General features: G+C 42.9%; 1 protein-coding gene across 1 annotated transcript in view; it reads right to left on the bottom strand.

Moving 5' to 3' along the window:
- The window catches only part of klhdc8b (kelch domain containing 8B), a gene marked incomplete at both ends in the record, with an annotated part of 130,554 nt that overhangs the window by 43,942 nt on the left and 59,139 nt on the right, over positions 1 to 27,473 (bottom strand). The window contains 2 exons of the mRNA XM_079179578.1: positions 6,004 to 6,228; positions 14,133 to 14,297. Coding sequence (XP_079035704.1) covers positions 6,004 to 6,228; positions 14,133 to 14,297 — 390 coding nt within the window. The remainder of the gene's footprint in view (positions 1 to 6,003; positions 6,229 to 14,132; positions 14,298 to 27,473) is intronic.

The following is a 27,473-nucleotide window of genomic DNA, read 5'->3' as shown; positions in this document are numbered from 1 at the left end:
GTCGCGCTCTTGAGTCCTGCCAGTGATAGGTCACTGTGTGGCTTAGCTCACTGTTAGGGGGCAAGCCGCAGGCTGCCGTCAGCAGAGTGTAAAGATGGTCGGCCAGTTTTCAGTGCTACCTGGGGGCAGGAAGTCTTTGTGCCAGTCTGCCTCAGAGCTCACTTCAAGCTTCCCGTGGGTCTGATGTAGGATGCTGTGGTAAGATACTTGCACCAAACTCCTGTCGTGTAAACCAGTAGCATATCTGACCTGTAACTTTGGATTCAGAATAGACTTTGAGTGCTACCACTTTTTGTTATTTGGCTCAGGATGCCTTGATTTTTGTACAATTACACTTGTTTTAACTTATATTCAGGAGGTTTGTCACATAAACATGAGCAGCCTCCCCTCTCCAACCCAAACACATTAACCAATGTACCTGTAGTGTTACCTCAACAATTATGGATATAATAGAATAAAAATAAATACAATGAAATAAATGAAAGGAAATAAAGGAAAAAAGAGAGTTCTGTCATCGCCTGTATTAATAGAGAGCTGGCCAACCAGATTTTAACTTGAGTTTTGTTCAAAAGGCAAATTATTATTTCACTTTTGTTATGACTGCGAGTCATAATATAGGATTTTATATGCTGTGTGCCTCCCTGCCTGAGGTTGGGGCTGTGTAGTGTGACAGTTTTCTGTGTATCCTGTAGGTGACCGGTGATTGGACGGGGGACTCATGAGGCGGGACATAAGAAGGCACCTGTGGAGGCCGGCCGTCTCTCTCTCTTCTCTCCGACTCCCAAACGGACCGTGCTGCATCGGATACAGATCGGGGCGACCGCCCTAGTACATTCTATAAACAGTCCCTGTAGTGGTAGGGGTGAGCCGCTCTTTTGTTTACTCTGTTTTCTCCTGTTTTGGGTAGGGAGTTAGGGAAGCTGCCTGTCTTTTCTTTTGTTCAGTTTGGGTAGGTTAGATAGTTGATTAACGAAGCTTGTTTTGTTTATTATTTTGGGCCAGGCTCACCCTGACGTATGACCAATGGCGTCACTAATAAATATCATGGACTGAACATTGGGATAACTGGTCGTTCTTGGGAGTGGGAGAGAGAGAGGAAGTCCTTATACTGTGTTGCGTCCAGGTTCCCCTAGACCGGGCGTAACACTTTTCACAATAAAATGAACGAATGTGAAAAGCAAATTCCTTCTTTAAGCTGAAAAGGACCATTTGTCCGAAGAAGAATGTAATAGATTTCTTTTTTTCTGCATTGTAACATAAATGTACATTATTTTTGCTCTTGAGAAACATTTTAAGAACTCCAATATGTTGATACTCTTTGAAAAAAAACTGCTTTTTGTGTGCTGCCAACCTAAAGTCCTCACGTGAAGTCATTCGATCAGAGGAAACGCTTCGTCAGGCTTCACGTGACGAGTATGTTGTTTGAAATTCTGCCTCAAGTTAGTGTGAGTGAGTGTGAGTGTGAGTGTGAGTGTGAGTGTGAGTGTGAGTGTGAGTGTGTGTGTGTGTGTGTGTGTGTGTGTGTGTGTGTGTGTGTGTGTGTGTGTGCATGAACTCTCTCCCTGACTGGGAGTCAAAATGTTAAATGTAATAAATGACTTACATTATTGATGGGTATTCAAATTCAAGACTTTTTTACAGTTTCCAAGTCCTAACAAATGTTCTCAGAGAGTGAGAGCTCAGCTTCAATTTTCAAGCTGGTCAATTCATTTCTTCTGCCTTCAACAATAGAAATAACAAGATTTTAGGCCTTTACTCGCGCCTTTACACGCGTAACAAATAAACTACATGAAAATGCAAAACATAACAGTCGCCGGCAAATATTTCGCATCAAAACTATTGATATACTATATATATTTATGTGCAAATTAACCACATGAAAAGATGCCCTCTGTGTGTAAAGGCCTGCGTCTACAGTCAAGCACCTCTGTGAGGCTGTAAAAAGAAACATGTTAAACCATCTAGCGTGTTAGCATGCTATCATTTGCTAATTAGCACCAAACAATATGCACAACTGAGGCTGATAGGAACGTTATTAGTGTTGCAGATATTTGGTCACAAACCTAAGTTACGGAATTTGACCTGATTAGGACACTGGGGAAAGGTGGGGGATCAACAAAGTGATTATAATCCATCGTGAAAGGGACAAGAATGTCTGTGCCAAATATCAGAGACATGTCGCTCAAAAGTACAATTGTTAACCCCGTGTTGGCTTTCGAGGAAGAGTCAGGGTACATCATCTGGGAACCGTGAATGTCTGGACAACATTTTGGCCAATCCATCCGGTTGATGTTGAGATATTTCTACATTTTCATTCGATGACTCACCACTTACCGAGCACCCATGGGAAGCAGAAAGACCATGAAATATCTCCTCCGACACCTTTTGCTCTGACACCTCTACAATCACACAAATCCCTCATCTGATTCTGCATTCTTCAACTGACCAACACCTGATCACACATACGGTCCTATTCCATTTAGAATGAAGACTAGCAGCTGTATGAGGGAAAAGGTTTCTCACCACAGAAAACTCACCACAGGATTCTCAAACTCTCACGATGACAGGTCCTGTGTTTTTCTAAGCGGACGGAAGCAGCAAATGTGATTGGCCAGGATTGTCACAGCCTCTAACACGCCCACCGCAATGTGTGATCAGGTATTCTTTCTGATCCTACTCCGTATCTAGGCGCTGCAGGTGCCTCTGGTTACAGAATCATCAAAAGAGTGTTGGCAAGCCCAGGGCTTGGCACACTTCACTGCACTTCACTTCACACCAGGTCCCTTAAATATAGGGCTCAAAACAACCGTTAGCTAAAGCTCTGGTAGGGAAGCTTAGAAACCTGGATTTTCCTCAAGTCTTTTCTTCCAAGTCCAAATTTCCTTCTTCGACTCTTAAATTGCCCTCAAGCTGCATCAAATCACGACTCACTGCACGGAGCCTTGAACAAAGGCCATCTATGTATCTGAGGATCTGTAAATATGAATCATCACGATTTCAGTGAGGATACTTTGAGACACAGTCTGGACAGAAGAGATTGTGTCTAAGAAGCTACCTTAAATGACAAATATACACATGAGACAATGTGTCAGTCCTGTACGTTAAAGTAGACGGACCCCGTTTTTCATTCATCCATCGTGAATACTTCACACTCACCTCAAAGTGTGCACTCACACACACAGTATTTTGCTGAATGCCCACACATTCTAAATTTATATCATCGGTTCTTATTCATGTACAACCTTGTACTCCAAAGTTGTGATAAAAAAAGTGTGTACAACGTGTTCCAAAGACGAGACATGGGAGCAACATGACACCCTTCCAACGGTGCGTCATTATCGTTGTAAGATGAATAATGTTACATTATGATGTTTCTGGTGCACTCTTTGATGTTGCAGTGTGGGTATTACACAGCAGAAGAGCTCATGTGCAACATATAAGTTCAACAGGAAGCAGAATCCAGTTTTCATCAGCTGTCAGTGAGGCAGAATGTCTGCCCTCATGATTATTGGCCTGTAGTTTGACGAAGCAGTTGTAGTGGTAAGAGGGCATTTTGGGGCGAAGAGGGCAACATGAAATGCGGATTTTTCTCAGTGAGTTTGAGGTTTGATTGAACAGTGGCCTTCCGTTACCTCAACAGCGTATTCTGCTTCATTTCATGTCGTATTCTATAAATATGGGTCACGGCAAACAATTTTGGTACTTTTTTTTCTCAACAAGTCCTTCCAGAACGACACATGTCACACATCTGATCGGACGCCTGCTTGGTTAGAGGAAGACCAGTAACTCCAGTCCCAGGTCCGGCTTCAGGTGTTGTGCCGGACCGTTGTGGTGAAATAGGAGCTGAGCTCTTGATTTACCGGTCCACCAGTTCCAATTGTCAGCTATGGCTTTAAAATAATGACCAAAAAATTGCTTGGGAGAGGGACGTCTGGAACACCCTCCTCAGCCTGCTGGCCCTGCGACCCGGCCCCGGATAAGATGAGGAGAGTCTTTGGTTGCAGAAGCTCTGGATCAGCCATCGGTTAGCTTCTCACAGCGCGATCTAAAACGGTTGCTTCTGACTGAAGATCAAAGGTTTTGCCTTGTGTAAATGGGCCATTATGAATTGCCTAATGACAGTGTTCCAGTCTGATTTGCGCCGTACCATCTGTGACAGCCAACTGGCAAACTAATCTCATTCCTTTCATTTGCACGACTAGCGCACAGTGAGACTTGGCTGCGATAATTGGAATCAAATCTCTTCTATAAAAATCAAACACGCTCCAGCATTATGCTGATACCGTAAACTCACTGTTAAATACAACTACAACGTTTTATATGTATCAGTATTGCTGCTGTGCACAAAAGCATCGTTTAACCCTTCCGCTATCACACTAGAGGCTTCGGTGTTGATTCACCCTTTAGCCAGCGGCCAACTTGCTGAGTTACATAAAGATAAACCGTGATAATCCCCTTAACATTCACTTAACATTTCATAGCACCACGATTCCATCTTTCTCAAAAAGATTATACTTTTTCACAGGGCTGCTGGAATCCATCTGGAGTATCAGATGTCTCCTCCTTGATAATAGCAGACATAATGACAGCTGAAGACATGACAAGGGCACTGTGTTCTGTATTGGTGCTGGCTAAAATGGGATTTGCAGCAGATAGTACTAAATAATAAAGCACAAATCATCCTGTCCTGCACAATGATTCATTTGGTTTTGGGTGTTGAACCTTCACCGTGCAGCAAAATGCAGCCTTACAGTAGAAGGTATGAGTAGAGCGTACAGTGACATTCACTCACACAGATTTACAGCAACTGATGCGTTTGCATCATCTACATCGACAGGCATATTACCCACAAGGCATTTATACAAATACATTTCATGCGAGCCATAGCTCAGCGGCAAAAGTCCCCGTCGGTGTGTTTGCGTGTGTCTCTCACTGGGTAGAAGTGTGGTGCAGGAAAGGACTCTCTGGATCAGCATCACCATCAGCTTTGATATGATCTGACTCAACTAATGCATAATCTCCCCGTCTTATGAGCACAGAACAGGTCGCTTTATTCAAACATGCTCCAGGGTGGAGAGCGTACACTGTGATGAACCAAACAACTATTATTTTGGGTCCGCATACAAAGCAGCGTCTTTCTTCTCATGCAGCCAAGAGAATCACGCGAAGAAGGAATTACCGCTATATATATTTATGCTGAGCAGAGCGCTTTAAAGCTTCGACGGATGCCATGGAAATCAATGTCCAAATCAGTAATCGAATGCATGCTTTTTTTAAATAGCTATAAACTATGCATCCCATATAGCACATGAAATAAGCAGTACTAATCTTACATTAGTAATTATGCATCAAAGTTCATTATTATGAGTTCTCCTCAGTGGGATAGCGCGGGTTGTTTTGTCGTTTTGTCGCTGTCCAAGGTGCTGAAACGCAGCAGAGGAGTCTGATAGACAGTTTGAATAAAGCCAGCTATTCTATTTTCCGCCTATATGTTGGCATATGCCACAATATATGTATTCATCCATCTGTTTATCGGTCTAACTATGAGCAAATTCATTTTCATGGGCTATCGCTGTAACTTTGTTGATGAGATTATTACACAAGTTGCATCCGTTGTCGTTACAACAAAAGGAAATTCCTTGAATTCAGATTTTAGTAACGCACAATATAAGAAGATGACGATCGCAAGTATGACCTGTCCTTTCCTTTTGTTTTACGGCCGACGCCTTTTATTCTATTCACTGTGTAACGCTTCATGTTGACTGTTTAACACAAAGTACGGTCCTGCATTCACACCCTGCCTTTTTCAGCATTTAGTTACTTCTACTTCTTGGGATTTCAACTTCAGTGAGTCAGCGACACTCAACGACTAGCTCCATTAGTGTCAATGTTGTTTCAACACAAACAGCAAAGAGGCAGACTGCTCCCTCCACCGGGCCTACACTCAACCTCGAGTCCTGCTTTGGAAGTGGTAGTTTAACGAATACTCGGGTTACCGCTTACCTTGATCCACATCGTACTCCTCCATGGTGCTGACAAAGTGAGGTCTGGAGTAGAAGTTGTGCGGCCCCGGCTGCTGGAGCCCCCCCAGGCTGAAGAGGCTTCGCTCATTGGTGGCGCAGCAGGAAAAGGCCCTCCGGCTTGGGATGCAGGGGTAACGTGTCCAGCTCTTCGTCTCCAGGTCGAAGGCCTCCAGCGCCGTCACCGGCATCTTTCCCTGACGACCGCCTGGACGAGAAAGGAGAACATTCACATTCAGGGGGCGCGAAGCGTTAACGATAATATTGGGCTGTGATGCTGTGACACACTGCTGGATCGCGTGGTGTAGTTGTTGAACACATCCCTGTTTAAAGCAACAACTTTTAACATCATCAGCGACAAAATAACTTCTGTATTATCATGAAGATGCATTCCCAGGAATATTAGCATCTATATGAGCAGAGCCAGAGACTTGCGAATACAGATTTTCGGCGTGACAAGGTTTGTCCCCGTTTCCCTTGTCCTGTTTTCTTTTCATTGCTTTTAATCCCCTGCTCCTGTCACAAAGTTTCCTTGGCATTTATGTCAAAGTCTGGCAAGCACGCGGGCCAGCGCTGGGACCACATTTCATTTCTGACTGAGAGCCGAGCACAGCAGCGGGGGGGGTGCTCCCGCAGGACGCTGACAAGTTGTTTACTTTCACAAATCATAACTAAACCTTGTAAAATATAACAGCAGTGGGAAAAGTCAAGTGGCGAGAGAGGGAGGGAGCGTATAGCGGGGCGGCGAGAATGTGAATGACGGAGAAAGGGAGGGAGGTTGAGGCGAGCGCTGGACAACGCCAGAGGGGTGCTGAGAGTAAAAACATTGACAGAAAAAAAGGGGAGGAAAGGAGAACCGGGAGGAAATAAGAATATAGAAATAGACGGTGAAGAAGAAAGAGGCAGAATGAGGTGCGAGAGGGGAAAATGAGACGGTGACACGAGGGAAATTGCGTAAAAGTAAGACCGGGAAGAGAGGAGAATGTGGAGGAGTGAGAGAAGAAAGTGGAAGAGGGTCGACTGGAGTGGGCCGGGTGGCACGGAGATCGATAGCGGTAGCGAGACAAAGAGTCGAACTGAGTGGGAAGCATTAGAGCTGGAGAGGCGTGAGAGAAAGAAGGACGTTCTGGAGCTAAGAGATGTGTTGATTATAATATAAGTGTTCAGTATACAGAGGTACTAAAAATCCACAACAGGCAGTATGTTCAGTTTATTCTGTGTAGGATTGTATGTGGGATTGGATAGTTCACATTGACTACATGCATCAAATATGACTGTTTTTGCACTTTTTCCGAAAAAGACGATATACCTATTACAGCTGTTTACATGGCTGATACAAATGAATATTCCACTAATATTCCCGTTTACATGCAGCTGTGCATATTCCGATCATCCTAAAGCGACCCCATGCTGCATCCTCGTCACCGGGGCCTGTGAATCCCACGTCGACAGCGTTCTCAGCTGTGTTTGACGGGTCGATGCCCTAACATGTCGTTTACCAGGTCAAACTATGGAAAAGTGGAACGGCAGGAGCCGCCTGTGCCATTTTGCTTCTTTGCGTGTGTTTCTCCTTTCGACCAGCTTTTCTTTTAGGCATCTCTACTCCAGCTTTGCAAACTATTGGCTCGTTGGTTTGTGTTCAAAGCACAGAGCTGGTCGTAAACAGGAAATAGTCTGTGTGTCGTAAAGTGCCATAAAAACCCTATTGAGACTCATATTCTAAATGCACTGTTTACATGTGCAGAGAATGCTCCTGAAACCAGAATAATATCAGCATATCCCACATGTCTTAGTCAGAAGTATGCTTTAATTTACGTTTCATGTGTTGTTGTCCTTGTTTTAAAGTATTTCAGGTGTTTTATGAAATGTGTTTCATTGTAAATATTGCTGCTCCTGTGTTTATGTATTTCGTGGTTCTTTTGTGGTCGTCAGTGCACCTGCACAGGGACTACAGTAGAAAATCAGCCACGACGGCTAAACTGGCACATTTACAGAAATGTGTATTAAAGTGCACTGTCCCAGTAACTTTAAACAGTATAAAGGAATGCTGCAATGCTAGCGTTAGCATTGAGCTCAAAGCACCGCTGTGCCTCACAGACTGCGAGCACAGCTGTAGTCGGAGACTCAATTACATCTAATTGAATGGAAGAAATTACACCGTAACACACGCAACAAGCAGCATTCAAATCCAAAGGGCAGCGTCTGCTAGAGACACCATAAGAGCTTTTTTTGTTCTCCACAACATATTTATGCTAAATATCACTGGGTCTTTCTCCCCTCTCACCATCTCCTCCTGAACAGAACCAGGAACGCTGTAACAAGTGGGTTCTTTATTTGCTTTAGTGTTCTTACGGGCTGCTTGTTGCTACAGTAATACACCTGCTGTTCCTGCTGTGTATGAGATTGTCCTTGCTGATGAAGGTTCAAGATGCTGGCTGGTATAAACAGTGACCATTTCTGATTGGTCTGCGGTTCACTGACACATAGCTTCAGTAGTGTAAGAGCTGCAGAGAGTGAGCAGATTTGTCTTTGTGGTAATTCCTTATCTGACTTTGCAGCTGCAGAAGGAAGCTGTTACCTTAAAACACGGTAATAATCCCACATTCGCTCATTCAAGACCACCCGGTAAGATACTCACGCAATAAAAGAAGTGCAGTGTGTGTGTGTGTTTATACGCAAATCATTTTTGCTACACACTTGTTGACGGCCTCTTTTCAGCTGCACTTGTGTGCCGATTACCGGCCCCCAGCACTGCCAACGAAATCCTCGATTTCAAATGTTGCGCACAAGAATTTGAAAGCAGCATGAAACCTTGATGAGTTACGTCACAATGCCGGTAAGCCTGCTGCTGTCGGGGAACACACAGCAATTTAAATCCGAAGAGTTCAGGCACCGACTGATCCAGACACACCCGCCGAGTGGAGCCGCAGCTGAAGAAGCGGCTTGAATTAACAAGGTGTGATCAGCTTCTCAAAAGCAGCCGGTGCACCGGAATCAGGCTCACACTACACGACACGGAGAAAGAGAGAGGGATGAATAAATGATGGCCTGGAGTTCCAGTTATAAGAGCAAAAGAAGGAGTCTCACGTTTTCTGTTTGCACACCGCTCACAACTCTGAATGTGACATCACATCTTTAAGCCCTCGTGTGTGTGTGTTTGTGTGTGCGCTGTGTCACTCGTCTCTGTAATTTAGCGCGCTAGTCTGCAGTTAGCTTGTGTTCATTTGTGGGGGGACTTCTCATTTCACTGCACCATGTTTTATTTCTATTTAGGTGTTTAACTACAATCATAACAGACACTTGTATTATTATTATTTCATTGCAGTGTGACAGCCCATGAGATTCTCATTTCACTGTCTGAAGAAGCCAGAAAAACAGACTTCACATGTGACTATAAATCAAAAGTTCAGCTGATGTGCGTGTGTGTGGGAGGAAGGACTCAAAATTCCCACAGTGTGATTGTTGCCATGACCCATATTTATAGAATACGACATGAAATGAAGCAGAATACGTTGTAACCCTATAGCACAAAGACGGAGATTCAGGGGAAACACCTTCAGTGGCCTGGCTCTGTCCAACATTAAAACCAACCAAGCAGCACCGCTACAGCTCACTGATGAAACAACAATCGTTGCCGAGCAACTGCTCAGAGTCAACCTTCTCATCTAAACTCTTTGACGGAAAGCGAATAAGAGCATTTCCCAAAATATCCCACTTCTTTCTTTAAGTTAATTGGAAAAGAGGGGCAATAGTAGCCTTTGTTCAATCAAATTGTGGTCTTTGAAAAGCCTATGGAGTTCAGCTAACTGGATATGTTTGAAATTATGATTTGGTAAAAATAATACTATGTACATATCTATAGAAACATTGAACTATTGTCTCTGTGGACAAAATAATAAAACAATGTTTTATGAAAATTTAAACAAGCGATGGGGATACGAGATGTTTTTCCTTCCAGTACTGGGACTCAAGTCGTGACTCGTGTGTTTTGGTAAATGGACTGTACTTGTATAGCACTTTCCTAGCCTTCCGACCACTCACAGCACTTTAACACCACATGTCATCATTCACACACTGATGGCAGGGGGCTACCATGCAAGGTGCCACCTGCCCATCAGGACTCTAACTAACCATTCTCCCGTTATTAAAACGTTACTAAACGTTATTTCTTATCCGCAAGACAAACAAACAAACTATAGGAATTGGTGTGATGTGAGGGTTAATGTCAAAATGTGATAAAGTAATGGATACATAATGGTTGAAAGATAAATTCAGCTTCAGCCTCTCTAAGCATAAATGCAAACTTGCCTGGTTTCCCACGGTCCTGTTGTTGACTATTTTCCAGCCTGGTGTCGTGATGGGTCAAACAAACAGGACTTTTTCTCAGGGGGCTAAACCAAAAGTTACTCAGTAACTTACTGAGCTTCTGAGCCTGAACCTAACCACCGTTTGTTTGACGATGTTGACCACAGGATACGACGTTAACCGTGACCGTTTCACAACATCAACCACGCGGGAACCTTCTGGGTCGAGATACACAGTGTAGTGATGCCGGGGGCTTCTGCCCGAGCAACAACATACGACCCACAGGGATTAGATCACGTTGTCACAAACAAACAGTTACATGAGAGAGAATCCATCCTGTCTGATTGTTCTCAACAGTTTTCATTTCTGCTCAGACTTCTTCTGGCTAAAAGCAATTCATTCCAACCCTCCCTCATGCCCTCTGCCAAGGATCCCTCTAGGTGGCAAATACATGTATTTGTATTGTTGACCCAGTGTTAACCTACACATGACAAAGAAAGTACAACTTGAAAATCTTTTTTAATCGGCGGATAATTTAACTGTGTATTTACTGTCTGTTTGGTCTTGCTGTAGTATTTATTCGCCCTGTGTTCATGCTGAACGTAGGTATTTAAAAAAAAAGAAATTGTAATCCCTTGTTAGAAATGTGTTCTCTGCATTTGGCCCATCCCTAGTACATAGGGAGCAGTGGGCTGCCCCTGAGAAGCGCCCGGGGTTCAGTGTCTTGCTCTGGGACGCGTCCCAGCCAAGGATCGAAACCGCCGACCTTGCGGTTACCAGACGACCCTCTCTACCCAGTGAGCCACGGTCACCCACACCCCACTGCTGCAGAACCCATCGCCTCCATGGGGACAGACAAGTTATTGATTGATGGATAAAAGTCGTATTCTTACCATGAATTTGATCTACAGAAGCACAAAACTAAAAAGTAATAAACAGTATTGTATGTGTTTACATGTGATGTCTTATTTTGTTTCTAGATATTATTTTTCATATGTTGACAAATCTATGGACGTGTTTCTCAGAAGAAGCATTCAGATTGGACTTAAACCTGCATCAACTCACTTTGGGGGTCAAACGTCGACATATTGTCACCAGTAAAGTTAATGTAAACGTGTTAGCAAACAGTTGCCTCTTTACACGTCCAACAAATAGGAAGCAATGTTTATCTTTTGGGAGTGAGTCCATAATTCAGTTGACACTTTTGGCTCATTGTATTGTCTCCACCCACTCCTGAGTGAAATATCTATATCGGCTGTTTAGCTGCTAAACGCCCCACTGTGTCCTCCAACAGTCCGTCTCCTGTTTGGTGCTTAGCAGGTAGAGAACAAAGGCTTCATCCCAACGTTTCATTGTTTTACTGAAAACAACTGCCTGCTTGCATTTATGTCTGAGCAACATTTTCATGTGGCAGCTGAAATTATGTTAATTCCAACTACTTTATACCATTTAGTATTTTAATCTATATCAGTGAATCATATTTTATAAACTTATCGCATGTTTTGTTAAATCTTTTTTTTCCACAAAGTAGCTACAGTTGTGAAATGAAAGCAGTACAAAGTAGCACATTTCCCTCTGAAATGTCATGAATAAAGTAACATACAAGTACCTCAACATTTAAGTACAGTACTTAAAAATGCTCGAATGTGGTTCCATCTCTGTCAACCTGCTTGTGTTTTCAATATTTGCAGTAGCTCTAAAAAGCAGACCACATGTTGCCAAATTGATGAATCCGGTTCCTCCGCCTGCTTCGTCCGCGGGGTGTGGAGCTCTCTCTCTCACTCTGCACATCAGCAGCGAGTTATTCTACCCCTCTGGTGGAGCGTGGGAGAAACAAAACACCGCTCTCTGCCGCTGCTCTCAGGAGGGCACGGCTACTTTGTGCTGAATGAGGGCCGCCTTGTTGCCGGCAGCGTGTGGCGAAATAAATTCATCTCTGCTGCGAAAACGCTTCCGTGGCGAGATGAAATGATCGCACCTCGCCTTGTGTGATTCCAATTTTCCCTCTCGGCAGTGGTGTGAAATTTTGACCGAGTGTCAATGAGCAATAACAGCCCCCCAAAGAGGCACAATGAGAGCAAATGTAACCTCGCGGTTGGGAAACGAGTGCATTGACAAGCAAACAAAACACAGGATCTGCACTGCGGTGCACATACATTAGTTGTTTTCTCTCCTACAGAGACGCTTTTACCTCCAACTCTGTCCTTCTGATTAATACTGTACCCAGACTGTGAGACTGCTCTGACCTGACACACACATTCTTTGTCTTTCCATCAGTTCCTTTCACACACACAGTGTAAAACAGAGAGACACCACTAAGTGATTGAGACAGACTGGACTATCTACAGGCACAACTTTTAGGGAGGGTTTTTGGGCAGACTTACAGTGACTATCCCGTCTATCTACTCTCTCTAAGCAGTGATTGTGCATTAAAGTAGCTTGAGTTTCCCACAACACCACAGCCTGAGGACTGAGGCACTATTGATGTGACTGAACACGTCCCTCCTCGCTCAGCTGAATCCCTAAACTGAACTCTCAGGTGATGTCAGAGAGACTGCGTGGGAGGACGGAGATATAATTAGTGCTTTAAGAAAACGTGCCAAGGGTATTCATTTGTTCCTTTCTCTTTTTTTAACAATATCCACCAAGGTGACATTGAGTTATGCTGGAAAGCAAAGAACTTTAAAACCGCAGTACTGACCGTTTCTATGGCTGAGTGACATGCTGTTGCTCCACCCGTACAAGTTATAAATCTGCTCCAGCTGATTCTGAACTCTGCGGCCAGGACCAGAAGGAGAGAACACATAACATCTGTTTGAAGTCCTCCCATTGGTTGCCTGTCAGTTTACCAATTGAGGAACCTGAGGATCTGAGAGAGCTGCTGGAAGTGTTGACGTCTTTAAAGGTCAACTTAAAACTGACCTACTCAGCCAGGCCTTTGATTAAGAATGATTTTTATTCTGTTTTTTTTACATTTTATTCACTTTTCTTATTGTATTCCAGTTGAAATGTTTTTATTTGACTTAAGTTATATCAATATTTATTACTTTTACTGTTATTATAGCTTATGGTACGTGTCCACAGGGTCCATCTTTTCCATGCTTCCCATTCGCTGCCTATGCAAGAGGCCGTGACATTCATCCTGGTGGCACATTGCTGAGTTTCGAGAGACGGGCCGCAACGTTGGCCAACCCTCATTTGCATAAAGTTGAGCTGTAGGCTAGTTTATGCAAATCAGGGGGCGTCCAGCGTGACTCGCCGCCTTTGGAAACTCCAATGCTGGGATGCGTCCAATGCTGGGAAGCAGCGCAACAAATGTCTCCAAAAAATGCCCCTGTGGACATGCAACATCAGAGTGTATAGCCATGCATGTGTTATAATAAGTTAGAGTTAGATATAAGTTTTACTAAGTTTCACCAAGTCCAACAGGTACACCATCTCACGCAGTTTAGTGTGTTAGCCAGCATTTTCTGATAAGCATTGGACAAAGTACAGCACAGGCTGATGGGAATGCTAATGTATTTGGTTATAAACCAAAGCATTCATGAACTGATGATGGCGATAGATGGACAATCAAAGTTATTACAGTCCTAAGGGGAACGGCAATGGAAGGCAAGGAAAAACACTCAAGGATCATCAGTAGTCAGTAGGAGGGGGGGGGGGGGGACAGTCACTTTGAAGGGATGCCATGGTTTTAAAAGGTCTGGGGACCACTGGGATGGAAACGGACGGCGTTTGTGAATTAAACATTGAGAAATGGCAAAATAAAAAAAAAGTGAAATTAGATGATCGGATCTCGTTTCCTACCCATCATGTAGATTTTGTTTCCTCGTACGAAGGGCGTGGCTCCGTACCGCGGCGTGGGCATGGAGGTCACCGGCTGCCATTGGTCCTTCTCTGCCTCATAAACCCTCACCATGGCCTGTGGCGTTGTGTCGGCTCCCATACCTCCCAACGCATACACCTTTCCATCTGCACAGACACACACACAAGAGGGTCGCACTGTATATTAGCAGCGTTTAAAGAGCTTGTTATAATTGACTCGCTTGGTGCAACAATGTAGTCATTAGACATTTGCTCTCAAAATCCTTGTCAGTGCGAGGTGAGTGAAGGAAAAACAACCAGAGAAAGTGATGCATTGCAGCGCTCTCTTGTCCCGCCATTTATGGTCCAGCTGTCACGTCTGCTATCCGTCCACAGGCTTTCAAACAACTTGAAAAATTTATGACCCGGGTCTGAGAAACCTCCGGCGAGCCTTTGTAGAACTTTTCTCACAAGGACACCGCAAACATCACCACTGCAGTGTCATTAGAATATACAGGGGAAGTGAGGGAAAGGTAGAGGAAAAGTGCTGAGCGAGCAAACACGCCGCTCCTGCTGAAATACTGGGGGGGAATATTAGAAGAGGAGAGGATATAGCAGTGCTATAGAACTGAGAGACATGGAGGTAGGGAGAGATGGAGGGAGGAAGAGGGGGAGAGGGGGAGATGGTGAGCGCCTCAGTCACCCGGACAGATCCACAGAGCTGTGACTTAAACTGTGAAGAATTGAGTGATAATAAATCTGTCACACGGAATGCAGCTCAACACCAGTGTGTGTGTGTGATTGCCACATTCAGCGGGTATGACGGTAAATCAAAAGCCCGCTGTGGTACATAAAATAAATGACGCCACAAGGACACTTTCATCCCATAAAGCACGTCGCAGTGCGTCCGCGTGGAGAGGCGGGGACGGAGGGAAATATTCACACACTCCTTCGCTCGTAAAAACTTTTTTTTTTTCAAATCCCCAGAGAGCTCAGTGGGTTAAGCAGAGCGCTAATACGGTAATTGCAAAAGGCCACGCTTACTAAAATGTAAGCACGTCTGGTGCTGTAATGAGCCATCTACACATAGCTTTTTACTGGGTGTGCCCCTCCATTTAGCCTCGTTTGTATTTTCACCAGTAGTGTGGAATCCATAGAATGACTTACAGTTTGTTTTTCGGTAAGATCCCCTTTACAATGCATGAGGAGAGTTTAACATTGTACTCTGAACCACAGATATCAACCTCTCACCAAACACCAAAGTCAGGAGCTCCATGTTGGGAAGGAGGTACATGAAGGTACTAGACATTCCTCTAAATTCCATATTGAGCACATTTAATAAAAAGGTATTATAGTTTTATAGGTGTCATTCTAAATGTCAATGCGTGTTGGCAACATTGCAGTTTCCTGAATGGCCCGAGGAATGTTCTCCTCATCGGCTTTCAACTAACTTTTACACAGCTTTCATCGTTTGCACTTCACGGCCTAAAGTGATAGACAGATGTGCACTTCAACACTAAGAATTTATTTCAATTTTAAATGACAATCTTCTAAATCACCACTTAATCGTGTAATGGGGGGGAAAAAAGGCTGCTACACAGCCGGAGTGACTATTTAAAGCATTTTGAATTCCTGGCCACAGTGTGTGTGTGTGTGTGTGTGCGTGTGTGTGTGTGTGTGTGTTTGTGTACGTGTGTGCGTGATTGCTTGCTTGCGTGTGTGCGTCAAAGGGAAAATAGAAGAGACAACAGTGTATTAAACAACAATCGACAGTGAGAGTGCACGAATCAGTAAATGTCCATAATAGAGCAAATTATTTCACATGCAGGACGCGTGTCAGTGCCAATTCAAAACCACGCAAAGAAAATAACTGTCAAAACGTCCGTCAGACTAAATTGCTTTTACTTGAGCTTTAACACCCTCCAAAGCTCCTTTGTCACAGCAGTGTGACACACATTTCCATGTACATTGAAATGAGAACCTGTTTGCATTGAGATTAAATGTAGAAAAAAGCACTGACGAGCCGAGAGGAGAACTTGAGAAAGTTTTCTACTAAGTTCAGCTTCTATCAGGCAATAAATCACAAGACGTGGCGTGTTCCAATACTTTCAGACTTGATTTGACACATTTCTCCAAAAATATTCGTACCTTTCTCTTCTTTTAATGCTTTTTATAAAACATTACCATTTACATTACGGGGTTCGATCCCCGGCTTAACCCCACATTGCTCCCTTAGCTGTTCCTACGGTGTGTGAATGATTCGATAGTCTGATGGGCAGGTGGCACCTTGCATGGTAGCCCCCTGTCATCAGTGTATGAACGGGTGAATGATGACATGTAGTGTTAAAGTGCTGTGAGTGGTCTAGTGGACTAGAAAAGAGATATATAAGTACAGTCTATTTACCATAACAAGGTACAAAAGGAATATATTTAAATCACTAAGACAACATTTTTCCCATCCCAGTTTCCACCCAGTGCACGTTTAACCCTTTAAAATCATATCACGATATACTCGGCACACAAAGGGTTACACGTTTGCACAAAAGATCAAAGTGACGATACATCATAATCCAAAGAGATCACGAGAGTCTAATTTGAATTACCGCCTCGCGGTTGTACCGGTCACGTTGCCGTTTTGTCAGTCCAATATGTCATCACTTCATTTGATCCTATCAGACGTTTGTGTGAAAAGTCATAATTAGCTTCCTTGAGATATGCCCAAAAACATGTTTTCTGAGGTCACAGTGACCTTTGACCTCCTTAAATCCAGGTCAATGTTTTTAGTCAAATTTGAAGAGTTTTGCTTGCTGTCTTCCTGGTATATTGCGTTCACAAGAATGGGACAGAAGAGCAACCCGAAAACATTATAATAATAATAAAAAATCATGCAAATATAGGATCAAAGTTACAGAATTGAAGTTTCCATCTAATGACAAAAGTATGGAAGCTGAGAGAGTTCAACTGCACCTTGAGAAAAACACAAGCAAGCAGACGTAACACGACGGAAAACATCACCACCACTTTGACAACATATCAGTCACGTGACTGCAAATAAAACAAATGCAAATACAGAAACGCTGCACAGTTGTACAGATGCCCAACCTGCGTCAACTGACTCCTTTTGACTCCAGACAGTCCGAACCACACGCGGTATATAAAGAGTGGACGACACCTGTTGGTTTGCTGCCGTTTTGAACCCTCGAGTTCGGCATTTTGGCCGTCGCCAACGTCTCTACCATATTTGGACTGCGGAGATGTGACGTAGCAATGCCGTATACGGCTCCGGTAGCTGTAGCATCATACCCTGCTTTATGGTCTGTTTGACTCTAAATGGACCATAATCTACTAAATGAACATCATGCTGTGTTGAAGAAGACTTGAAACTAGAGATTGAGACCATAAACTCATGTTTACAATGTTTACTGAGGTAATAAATCAAGAGAGAAGTAGAGTCATTTTCTCATTGACTTCTATACAATCAGACTTCTTGTTGCAACCAGAGGAGTCGCCTCCTGCTGGTCAGGAGAGAGAATGCAAGTTTAAGACACTTCACTTTTCAGAACTGGAGGTTACCCCCTGGTCCTAACTCGATCGATCGATCAACGCTGGTTTTAATTTAAGTTTTTAATATTCGATTTAATATTCAATCTCTCTCTCTCTCTCTCTCTCTCTCTCATTCTACATATTAGATCTTAAATCTCCTTCCTCCAGGAGATCCAGCCTCTCCTCTCTCTCCTCCTCTGTGTGTTTGCTTTATTCTCCTATCTGTGTGAATGATGCGCTTCGTTAATTCTTGCACTGTGTGTGTGTGTGTGTGTGACTTGTCCTCTTTCCAGGTTACATGGTGGAGAGGAGGTCAAGTGGCTCAGGCTCCAGCTGTTTGGCGACACCTGGAAGCTGCTTGTCATCCTCCTGGAACCATCGTTTTCATACATGCACACATTCTAAGGATCATTTTGTCATTTGGATTGTCTAGATTGCAATTTTATTACGTTGGTCTATTCTGCGCACACGACATCCACTGCACGTGTGTCCGTCCAGGGAGAGGGATTCCTCCTGGGTTGCTCTTCCTGAGGATTCCTCCATTTCTTCTCTGTTATGGTGGCTTTGTTTGGGGAGTTCTTCCTGAACTGCAGCCAGTGTTCTCAAGGACAGACTGTGCCGTACGCTGAGCAGATTCTAAACCCCCCTGAGGCAAATGTGTGATTTGTGATGTTGGGTTAAATAAAACTGACTTGACATGCTTGACATTCACTGTCCGCCCACACAGTTACCTGGGACCTGCAGCATCTCACCATAACTGTGTGTGTGTGTGCGTTAGTGTGTGTGTGTGTGTTGAGCTCTTTCGGCCCGCCCGGCACCTAATCATGCACGATCTCCTCTAATTACGGAAACCGTGCTCTATTCTCTGCCAGTCACCCCGGGAGACTCCATGGCAACCACAGCGTAACCTACAGACTGTTATTATGGGGTGGCTGTTTGATGCTCTGTGAACACAAATCTGTCACCACTCAAAGCCAGACCGCTGAATCACTACCTGGAGCCAAGCGATAACAAAAGAAAAAAAGAAAAAAGGAGGGCGATGTACGCACCGCGCTCTGAACGGAACGTATGCAAATCAACACACGATGACGCACAAAAGTGACAGAGGACAATGAGGACGAGGCAGATGTATGGGACTTATTATACATAATTATGCTTTAGAATTGTGCCCTTCTCTGTCATAACTCTGCTGCTTTGATTCCTCCACAACACATCTTTCGTCACTCCTGGTCTGTGCTCCTCTCGTGTTGATGCTCGTCAATTTTGCTACTTGCACTTTACTTTCATCATTTTTCTCCCGTTCGGTTTAATAGATTTCATCCCTCTCTTGTCACTCTCTTTCTTCTCTTGGCAATCATTATGTCCTGTTATCCTTCTCTCTCTACCAATCTCTCTTTTTTCCCTTTACTCCCTAACCATTTGCAGCCTCCAGCCCTGGTACTGTATCCTCTGCTGGGGTAACTGCGGCGAGACGTTTTTTGGGGGGGTTATATATTATTAAGTGTTACTTTAAATAAATGTGTCATCACAGTTTGAATCTAAGTGTACTTTTGCTTTGAAAACAAATCATTTTCATGCTGCATGAGATCATGTTTCTGCTGAAGACTTTCTAGTTATTCTACTCGGAGAAAGAAATGCAGGAAGATACAGTTGAACTATAGAGAGAATTATCAAAACACGAGGGAAATGAATGAATGAACTAGTGACTATTATGTAATCCTTCAGTCCTTCCTTTTTACACTTCTTTCTTAGAATTGTCACATTTGGCTGTTCTGACTCCTGAATGCGGAGCTCTCAGACCAGCTTTATGTAAAGCTGACAAAAACAAACAAACATCATCATTCAAAAAGTACATTTGTTCCCGGCAGGAATTCATTCGGATGCACCCGATTGCACCCGGACACAGCTTAGCCCTTTTCAATCGTTAGTAACTCATTCCGTTTCTTTTTTCCAGGGGCTTTGCTCACTTTGGAAACATTAGTTTGCTGGCGACCCGTTGGCCTCTTGAGTTCTAGTGAGTTCAGTTCAAGATAAATAGGAGAGAGCGGGATAATACAAGTTGAGAGCTGAAACTTCATTTACATACTACTGATTTGCATTTTCAAATAAACTTTGGAGGAAATGATTGCTGCCTGATTGCTACCAGCTCACAGGTGTATGACTCACCCAACCAGGCAATTTGCATTTCTCATCCATGTCTGTCTAAAATGTCATCACTTCATCTCTTTATCCTGTTAGACATTTGTAGGAAAGTCTTATAATTAACATATGAATTCTTAATGGTAAAAAAAAATGTGATTTGTGAGGTCACGGTCACCTTTGACCACCACATTCTAATCAGTTCCTCCTTGAGTCCGAGTGGATGTTTGTGCCAAATCTAAAGAAATTCCTAGAAAGGCGTTCCTGAGATACTGCTTTCACGAGAATGGGCAGACGTGAAGACACAGTGACCTTGACCTTTGACCATCAAAAACTCCACTGAGAGTCAGTCGTGTCACATGGATTGTGGTACTTTGTCCCTTCAGGAGCCTAGCGGCAGGTCCTGAGTCTATCAATCGGAAAAGTGAATATGAACACAGAATATGACCAGATGGAAACCGGAAGCGTCCTAAACCTGCATTCTCTCTACTGACCAGCAGGGGGCGACTCCTCTGGTTGCAAAAAGAAGTCCCTTTATAACTGCAGTCCACAAACCAATGGGTGACATTATGACGACTACGTCCACTTCTTATATACAGTCAATGATTATGACCGATTCTATCGTCCCAGTTCATGTTGGATCCTTTTTTCACAAGCCACACGTCTCCCAAAAACTCTGACACTAAAATAATTTGAATTTTTCTTATTTTTTTTAACTTACAGTTTGAGACCCGTCTCTGTCTCAGCAAGGCACTCTCACAAGATCTGGGAACTTACAATCAGAAACGCCCTTGCAAATAAATTTCCGTCATGCTAAATATGGCTTTCTATTCTAATTCTAATTCTAATCAGTTCATCATTAAGCCCAGGTGGAAATTCCATCGAGGACGTTCTTATGGACAGACATAAAACACAATTCCTTTAAGCCACAGCTATCGCCAGCACAGAAGCATTAAAACTGGTATTAAGTTACACAAACATTTGTTATGGTTAGATTTTGATACGGTACTTCTGATTCAAAAGTCCACTGATCAGCTACTGAACCTGGGTGTTCTCTACAATGTACAGAAAGAGCTTTGCAAGCGCAACACGGCAGGAGCAGACAAGTTGTCGAGACAGCTCTCACTGCTGTGATAGATGGAAGACGAGCTCCCACAGTGATGCTTAAAGGGCACCGCGCTCTTCTTAATGAACACGTCAATGCTGAATCAATAAAAAACCTCTGCCTGCTGTTAGCTACAGTCACCATGCACCATGTGTAGCACTTGTGTCACAGAGCACAGCACCAGAGTCCCTTTAGAAACCCTCCCACTTGACTGCAGCAGGGGTCTGACAGATCGCACGGCACAGTCCTGGTCCTGGTGCTCCTGTGCCTCCCTTCCCTACGGTGTCGGCTCCAAGCGGGGAGCGAGATGAAGCTCTGCTCAGCTGCTTACTTTTCATATTTTGATCTCTACTTTCTTTCCTTTCTTCTATCTTTCTGTCACTTTTTCCTTTATTTCTGACTTTCTCTCTTTGATTCTTTGTCCTTTTTTTTTCTTTTTTCACAGTTTCTTGCAGATGAGCAAAACTGTTCAATCAATCTCATTTCAGGGACTAGTGTTCTGCAGAATGCGATGGTGCTGTAGGCTTAGTGTAACACTCCCTGACACACAGTCACACAGAGGAGCAAGAGAAATAGACCCATTGCGAGGAGGAGAAATAACAGCTGAAAAAAAGAAGCAGGTTCAGCGCACTGAGTTCAGATGTATACATCAGTTGGCCGTGTTAATGGAGATAATACAGACCTGCAGCAGTCTGTCTCTGCTTAATTAAACTGTCTCTATTTAGTGACACTTAAACAGTCAGCATTATCCAATTGCAAATATGTGCATATGAACCTGCACTAGCGGGGGGGAAGAATGATGCCTTCAGTATCGGTTCTACCTATAATACGTCGTGTTTTCAGTAACGATGCCAGCGCTGATGAGATCCACAAGCAGACAATGTATCGTCTTGTTACTTAGGAAAATGAATACAATCAGCATTTGTTATTCACCGTTAAAAAGAAAAACAAAGAATAGGGCCGGGCAATACATCAATATTGTATCGACATCGTGATATGAGACTAGATATCGTCTTCAATTGTGGATGTTGTAATATCATAATAGTGCATAAGTGTTGTCTATTGCTGGTTGTATAGGCTACATCACAGTGAAGTGATGCAATGTTCATAATTCATAATAGTCCGTACCCACTTAGTCATTATATCCACTACTACTATCCATTGCTGATGATTAATGATCAAAAATCTCATAATATAAATATTTGGTGAAAGCAACCCGACAATGTCGTTGCAATATCAATATCTACATATTTTGTTAATTTGATTTCCTCCATATCGTCCCATACTGAAATAAAAGAAAAACCTAGTGTTTGGTAATAGATTCAAAATCTATTCATTAATTGCATGATATTGATGACATGTGGCTGTTCCCTACAATAGAATAATAATGTATCTTAATAATAAACATTATAGTAGTGATCCTGAGCCTGGAATAGCTTGGTATGAGATTGTACCCAAATATAATGGCACAGCAAACCCCTAACATGCCAAGCTGTACTGCAGCTGGTCCCACTTCACCTCATACAGAACCAAACAATCCCTCAGACACACAACAACAAAAGCTGAAGTGTTGCATTGTTGGTAAGTGGTCGAAGGTGTGCGTGGGCGGACACGGAAGGTCAATCCAAAAATAGTCCAGACCTGTGCTACGACATCAACAGCGTTAGCATGACGTCCACCTATAGAATGTATAGAGCACCTGATCCACCAACGCAGGGGGCAGAATCAACTGTGACGCTGTTGTTATTACTGCTGGCTGACCAGAAAGAGTCTGAATGCATGAAGTCAATGGAAATATACGGCAGCATCAGTCATTTCAGCAAATAAGCAACTAGAAGAAGAGCACCGACATCCGCCCATTTCCATCAGTAAAAAATAATATCCGCCCATTTTTCTGATCAGCTCCCATTGCTGCACCGTTCCACCAGCTTTCATGGAAATTGGGCCAAGAGTGTTTCCGTCATCCTGCAGACAAAACCGAACCGAGCACTACCTCCTTGGCTCCTATATCTATGTATTATATATATATATACACAGTATATTTGCAATAACCTCAAGTAACAAATACAGTGGCCATAGAGATTATGAGGGTTGGGAACAAAGGAGGAAACGGTGTGTCATTGTAGACCAACAGGCAAAACATTGGACTTTGATGTGTGACGTGTTCCCATCTCCCAGCAACAGTCAATGCTTGTTTCTTTTAACCATGCACACCATGGTTCCCTAACATTAATAAAGTATTCATTATGTGCCTAAAACTGAGGGAAAGAAAAATGCTTTTACTTTTGCAACAGCAATGTTTGCTTCCCTGACACCACACCATTTGTATATAAACCTTTATTTGTAGGATTAATGTTGTTAGTGTTGGAGTCACAGGTGAATTCTTCTTGAGCGGAAGTACATTTTCTGTGTAAATGAGTTTCATTAGAGAACATAAAATAAACACTAGTTATGACATTTCCCATGCAACCAGCTACAGAACAACACAGTGGGTGCTGATGCAGTCCATAGAAACTAAATGTGGACGGAGAAGTACGATCATTTAGTGATTGATTTTATTCTCTCTCTTTCTATGAACCCTGAGGTCCTCCACAGCTGCTCTTTTTACTGTTCCCGTGGCCTTGGGGATGCTACTTTTAGCTCAGATGGTTTGGTACACAGAACCATCTGAGAAGCCATCATTGGAAACCATTTGGAAGGGTAAGTGGGCCAGGAGGTTAGGGCTGGCACTTTAAAAAAATACTTTGCAGGTGATCGGAGTCGGGAGAAGAGAGAAAAAAACATTTTCCATCGCCTTCAGTGTCGGTCTTTGCTCTTCCTTTAACGAAGAAACAGTTGAGATAGAACTGGGGCCTGTACTGGGAAGCCAGTTCAACATACACCAGGGCATCTTTTGGTTAACTGGCTTAACCTAACAACCGCGATCCCGCTAAGCGACCCTACCACGCTGGTTATCAACTCTGTAAATCAACCCAGGGTTTCTCAATCTGGCCGTGAGCGCGTTCCCATATGGGGCGGGGTTTGCAGCATGTGACCAATCACAAACGTCTGCTCTCAGCAGAGTGGCACATTTAAAAAGAAAAAGAAAGCGTAATCAGACACATATGAAGAAGTTAAACACATAATTCAGCCTAAAAGTAAGAAAGTTTAAACTGACAAATGTAGAAAGGACAGCTGGTGTGAATGTGTAAAATACCGGCCTTAACATTGCCTATAAAGAGCAGCTGTCTGTTTTTAATCTCTTCATTTTTTGGTAATAGCATTTTACATTATGTCATTTTCTCCCTCCCTCCTTGTGTATGTATATAGTTTAAGTTGTGTTTTTGTTGCTTTTGCTGCATTCTGTACATTAAAGATCATTCATTCATTAATACTCATACACCTAATAAACTGTTTATTTTTCTTTTCTTGTTTTTGGCAAAAAAGTTGGATATGATGATATAACAAATGATAGTATATCAAAGGATATATCATCGTGTGTGTCATGTGCATGTACACTCTACAGAGCAAGCACCGTCTGCAAGTGATACAGTTTAGTTGTGGAGGTGGAGGTGAGAGATGGGGCCCGCGGTACCCATGCAGAGGATGAGGATGGAGCATGAGATACCTTTTCATGGTGGCGCCCCAGCCTCTCTGCATTGGTGTTGTTGGGTAAAAAAAAAAAAAAAAAATAGGCGTCTCTACTTTTCAAATAAGACACAAAATACCTTGTATTTACATCGGAGCAGAGTAAAGTTAGCAGGAAAAGCTGTCAGTGTAGCAGTGAATGTACAGTTTAGGCTGTAGTTTATCAGTAAATAAATGCTACAGCTCCTCGAGGCACAAGACAAGTTGCCGTGTCTTTCTTGCCAACTGTCGAGTAGAATGAAAGCTGTTACTCTTCGGCCCTGTAGCAGAAAAAAAAGTCTCCTCTATGCTTTGCGACCACAGTCAACCCATTTCCTTCATTTCAATATTCCGTCAGTTCATTACCTTCAATGGTCTTTACGCCTCGCCACCGAGGAACTGACCCGTACGACGACATCTGAAGCGGGTAACGAGAGAAATTACACGATGAGTGACTTTGTCGAGAGCGGCGACAGGGAGGGCAGAGCGTTAAAGAGCGGTGACAAATTCAAACAAACAACTCGCAAGCTGCAAGTTCACTCCTCTCAGGAGTCTCTTCCGGAATAATCAAGGAAGAGGAAGCTTCTCCTTCCTGACCTTTCCATTTCCTTCACCGCTGTCGAGCCCTCTCCTTTACTCAACTCACAATCTTGCAGCACAAAGGCTTTTCTTTCCACCTCGCCCATTACTTTGACTGACATTTAAGTGTCTTCTTGAAATAAATTATTCATTTGACGGCATTGTGCCTGCTGCACAACTTAAATGCAGTAGTCGCAATGCCTCTGAGGCAGGGATTCAAAATCATAATTAGAGGACTCGTTGAGGCTTTTTTACTGCTCTCATAATGTAGGTCCTCTGTACACTTCAAACTGGGGTTTAGGAAATCAGACACTCAGGAAATTAGCTTATGATTTGAAGCCGAGTATAAAAGTTAATAGCAAAGTATAAAATGTGCACCGTAGTTCAAAGGCGGGCTGAGTAGAGATCATGTCCTGTTTGACGGGAATCAAAGAGTGCTAGCAGGGAAAGGCTGCGTTAGTTATCGCTACTGTGACACTGAAATGAAAGGATGGTGCTTGACGTCTTAAAGCATAAAACCTGGGCTCTCTGTCTAATTGGAGATCCATACGGATCCGTTACACCATTAAGTACTTCTGTACTATGTTTAAAGATGATTGAACACTGTCCTTGCGGTGTATGTGAAAAGGATCAGTACCTCCTGAAAAACACTTCAAATCGCAGCATCAAACTGGAAAATCACATCAGTAATTGGAAGCAATTTTTTGGTGTGTAAATGTTTAATGATTTTTTGGCTTCTATTCAAATGTTTAATTATTTTAAAAATTTTAATTTCTAAATATTTAATTATATCTGATGCTATCATACTCTTCAAATGATGACAACAGGGCCCTATGAACAAAATGTTATACTCTATGGATTATTCCTCCTTTTTTATTTATAATCATCTCCTATTGTTTCGATATTTGTCTTTCAATCCTTAAAAAAAAGAAAAAAACTAAAAGTCAACAGTCATGCTAGCAGTTCTGGCAGAAATTGCTAACATTAGGTTGCAAACATGCTCACAATGACAATACTGACATGCTGATGTTTAGAAGCTATAATAGCTTAGCGAGTTAGCATGCATAATTAGGAAATAAAGGCTAATTATAGCACTAAACTCAAGGTACATCTTAGGCGGATGGGAGTGTCTTTTATTTATTTTGCAAGTATTTATGAACAAAAGTATTAAACAAAATAAAAGTCTGACTGGATGATGGTGCTAAATGAAACCACCAACGTTATCCCAATTCATCCAACGGGAAACATGAATCTCTGAACCAAATAGTTTGACAACCCATCAAAGTGATGTCGAGACATTTCACTTACAACTAAATTTGTTAACCTGATGGTGGAGCTAGAGGAAAAGTCTGGGGATCACCAGAGTGGTTTATCCTCTGTGGATCAGGAATGTGGGTACAAAATTGTGCCAATCATGGATGGAGAGATATTACACTGGATGTTGACCTGCTGGAGGCGCTAGCTGAACAGTCAGGGGATCACCAAAGTCAGTGGGATTCATCCTCTGGAGACCAGGAATGTTTGAACCAAACTACATGGTTATACATTCAACAGTTGTTGAGCTATTTCAGTATGGACCAAAGTGGTGGAGCGACAGACACACTAACTGATAATTGCCATCCCTTTAGCCATACTGCTAGCGTGGCTAAATAACGGCTATATTTCACTGGAGGATGAAAAGTCATTCAGAGGTTACACACAATGTTGTCAGTGTTGAAGTGTACTTTTACTACCATTACTTTCTGGCTTGAGTGTTATGCACTTGAGAGGCTAGGTCCTAAAGTAACTGCACGCAAATTGGTTAAATTCCTGGAGAGGAGAAAAAGCTAAATGGACAAGAAAGGCCTCAGAAGTATTACGTTCGTGCAGGCTGAGGGGTCCAGCCAAATATGTCGTAATTTTACATGTACGTAATACGTAATATTATAATAGATACTGAAATGATGTCAAATAAAGAAGTTAAGCATTGAAAAAAAATGATAAAGCCAAAGGCTGTTTGACATGGAAGGTAAAAAACATGGAAGGTACAAAAAACAAACACAGATCACAATGAAAAGAAAAGACTCAAACTGTCACTTTCTATATAAGTTGTTTCTAAAGTAAAACTGCAGCACTATGTGAAAACTTTGTCTTTCAACACTGCAGGTACACTGTCAGCAAACAAGAATAGCTTTATGTTCATTGATCTCAAACCCTGTTTGAATTCACAATGAAGCAGCTATCAGCTAGCAAATCCAGGAGATATTGGTTGCGTTTAAGATCTGGCAGCCTCTCCTCGCTGCAGATAAATGCACACAGAACATTCAGTTTCCTGATCTGTGTCCTGATCCTCCCCACTGGGCTGTGACATTCATTCATCGGTAGCAGTCCCC

Source organism: Pholis gunnellus, assembly GCF_910591455.1.
Source record: "Pholis gunnellus genome assembly, chromosome: 2".
Lineage (NCBI taxonomy): Eukaryota > Metazoa > Chordata > Actinopteri > Perciformes > Pholidae > Pholis > Pholis gunnellus.
The sequence above is the reverse complement of the archived record's forward strand: the minus strand, read 5'-3'. Positions and strand labels throughout refer to the sequence as shown.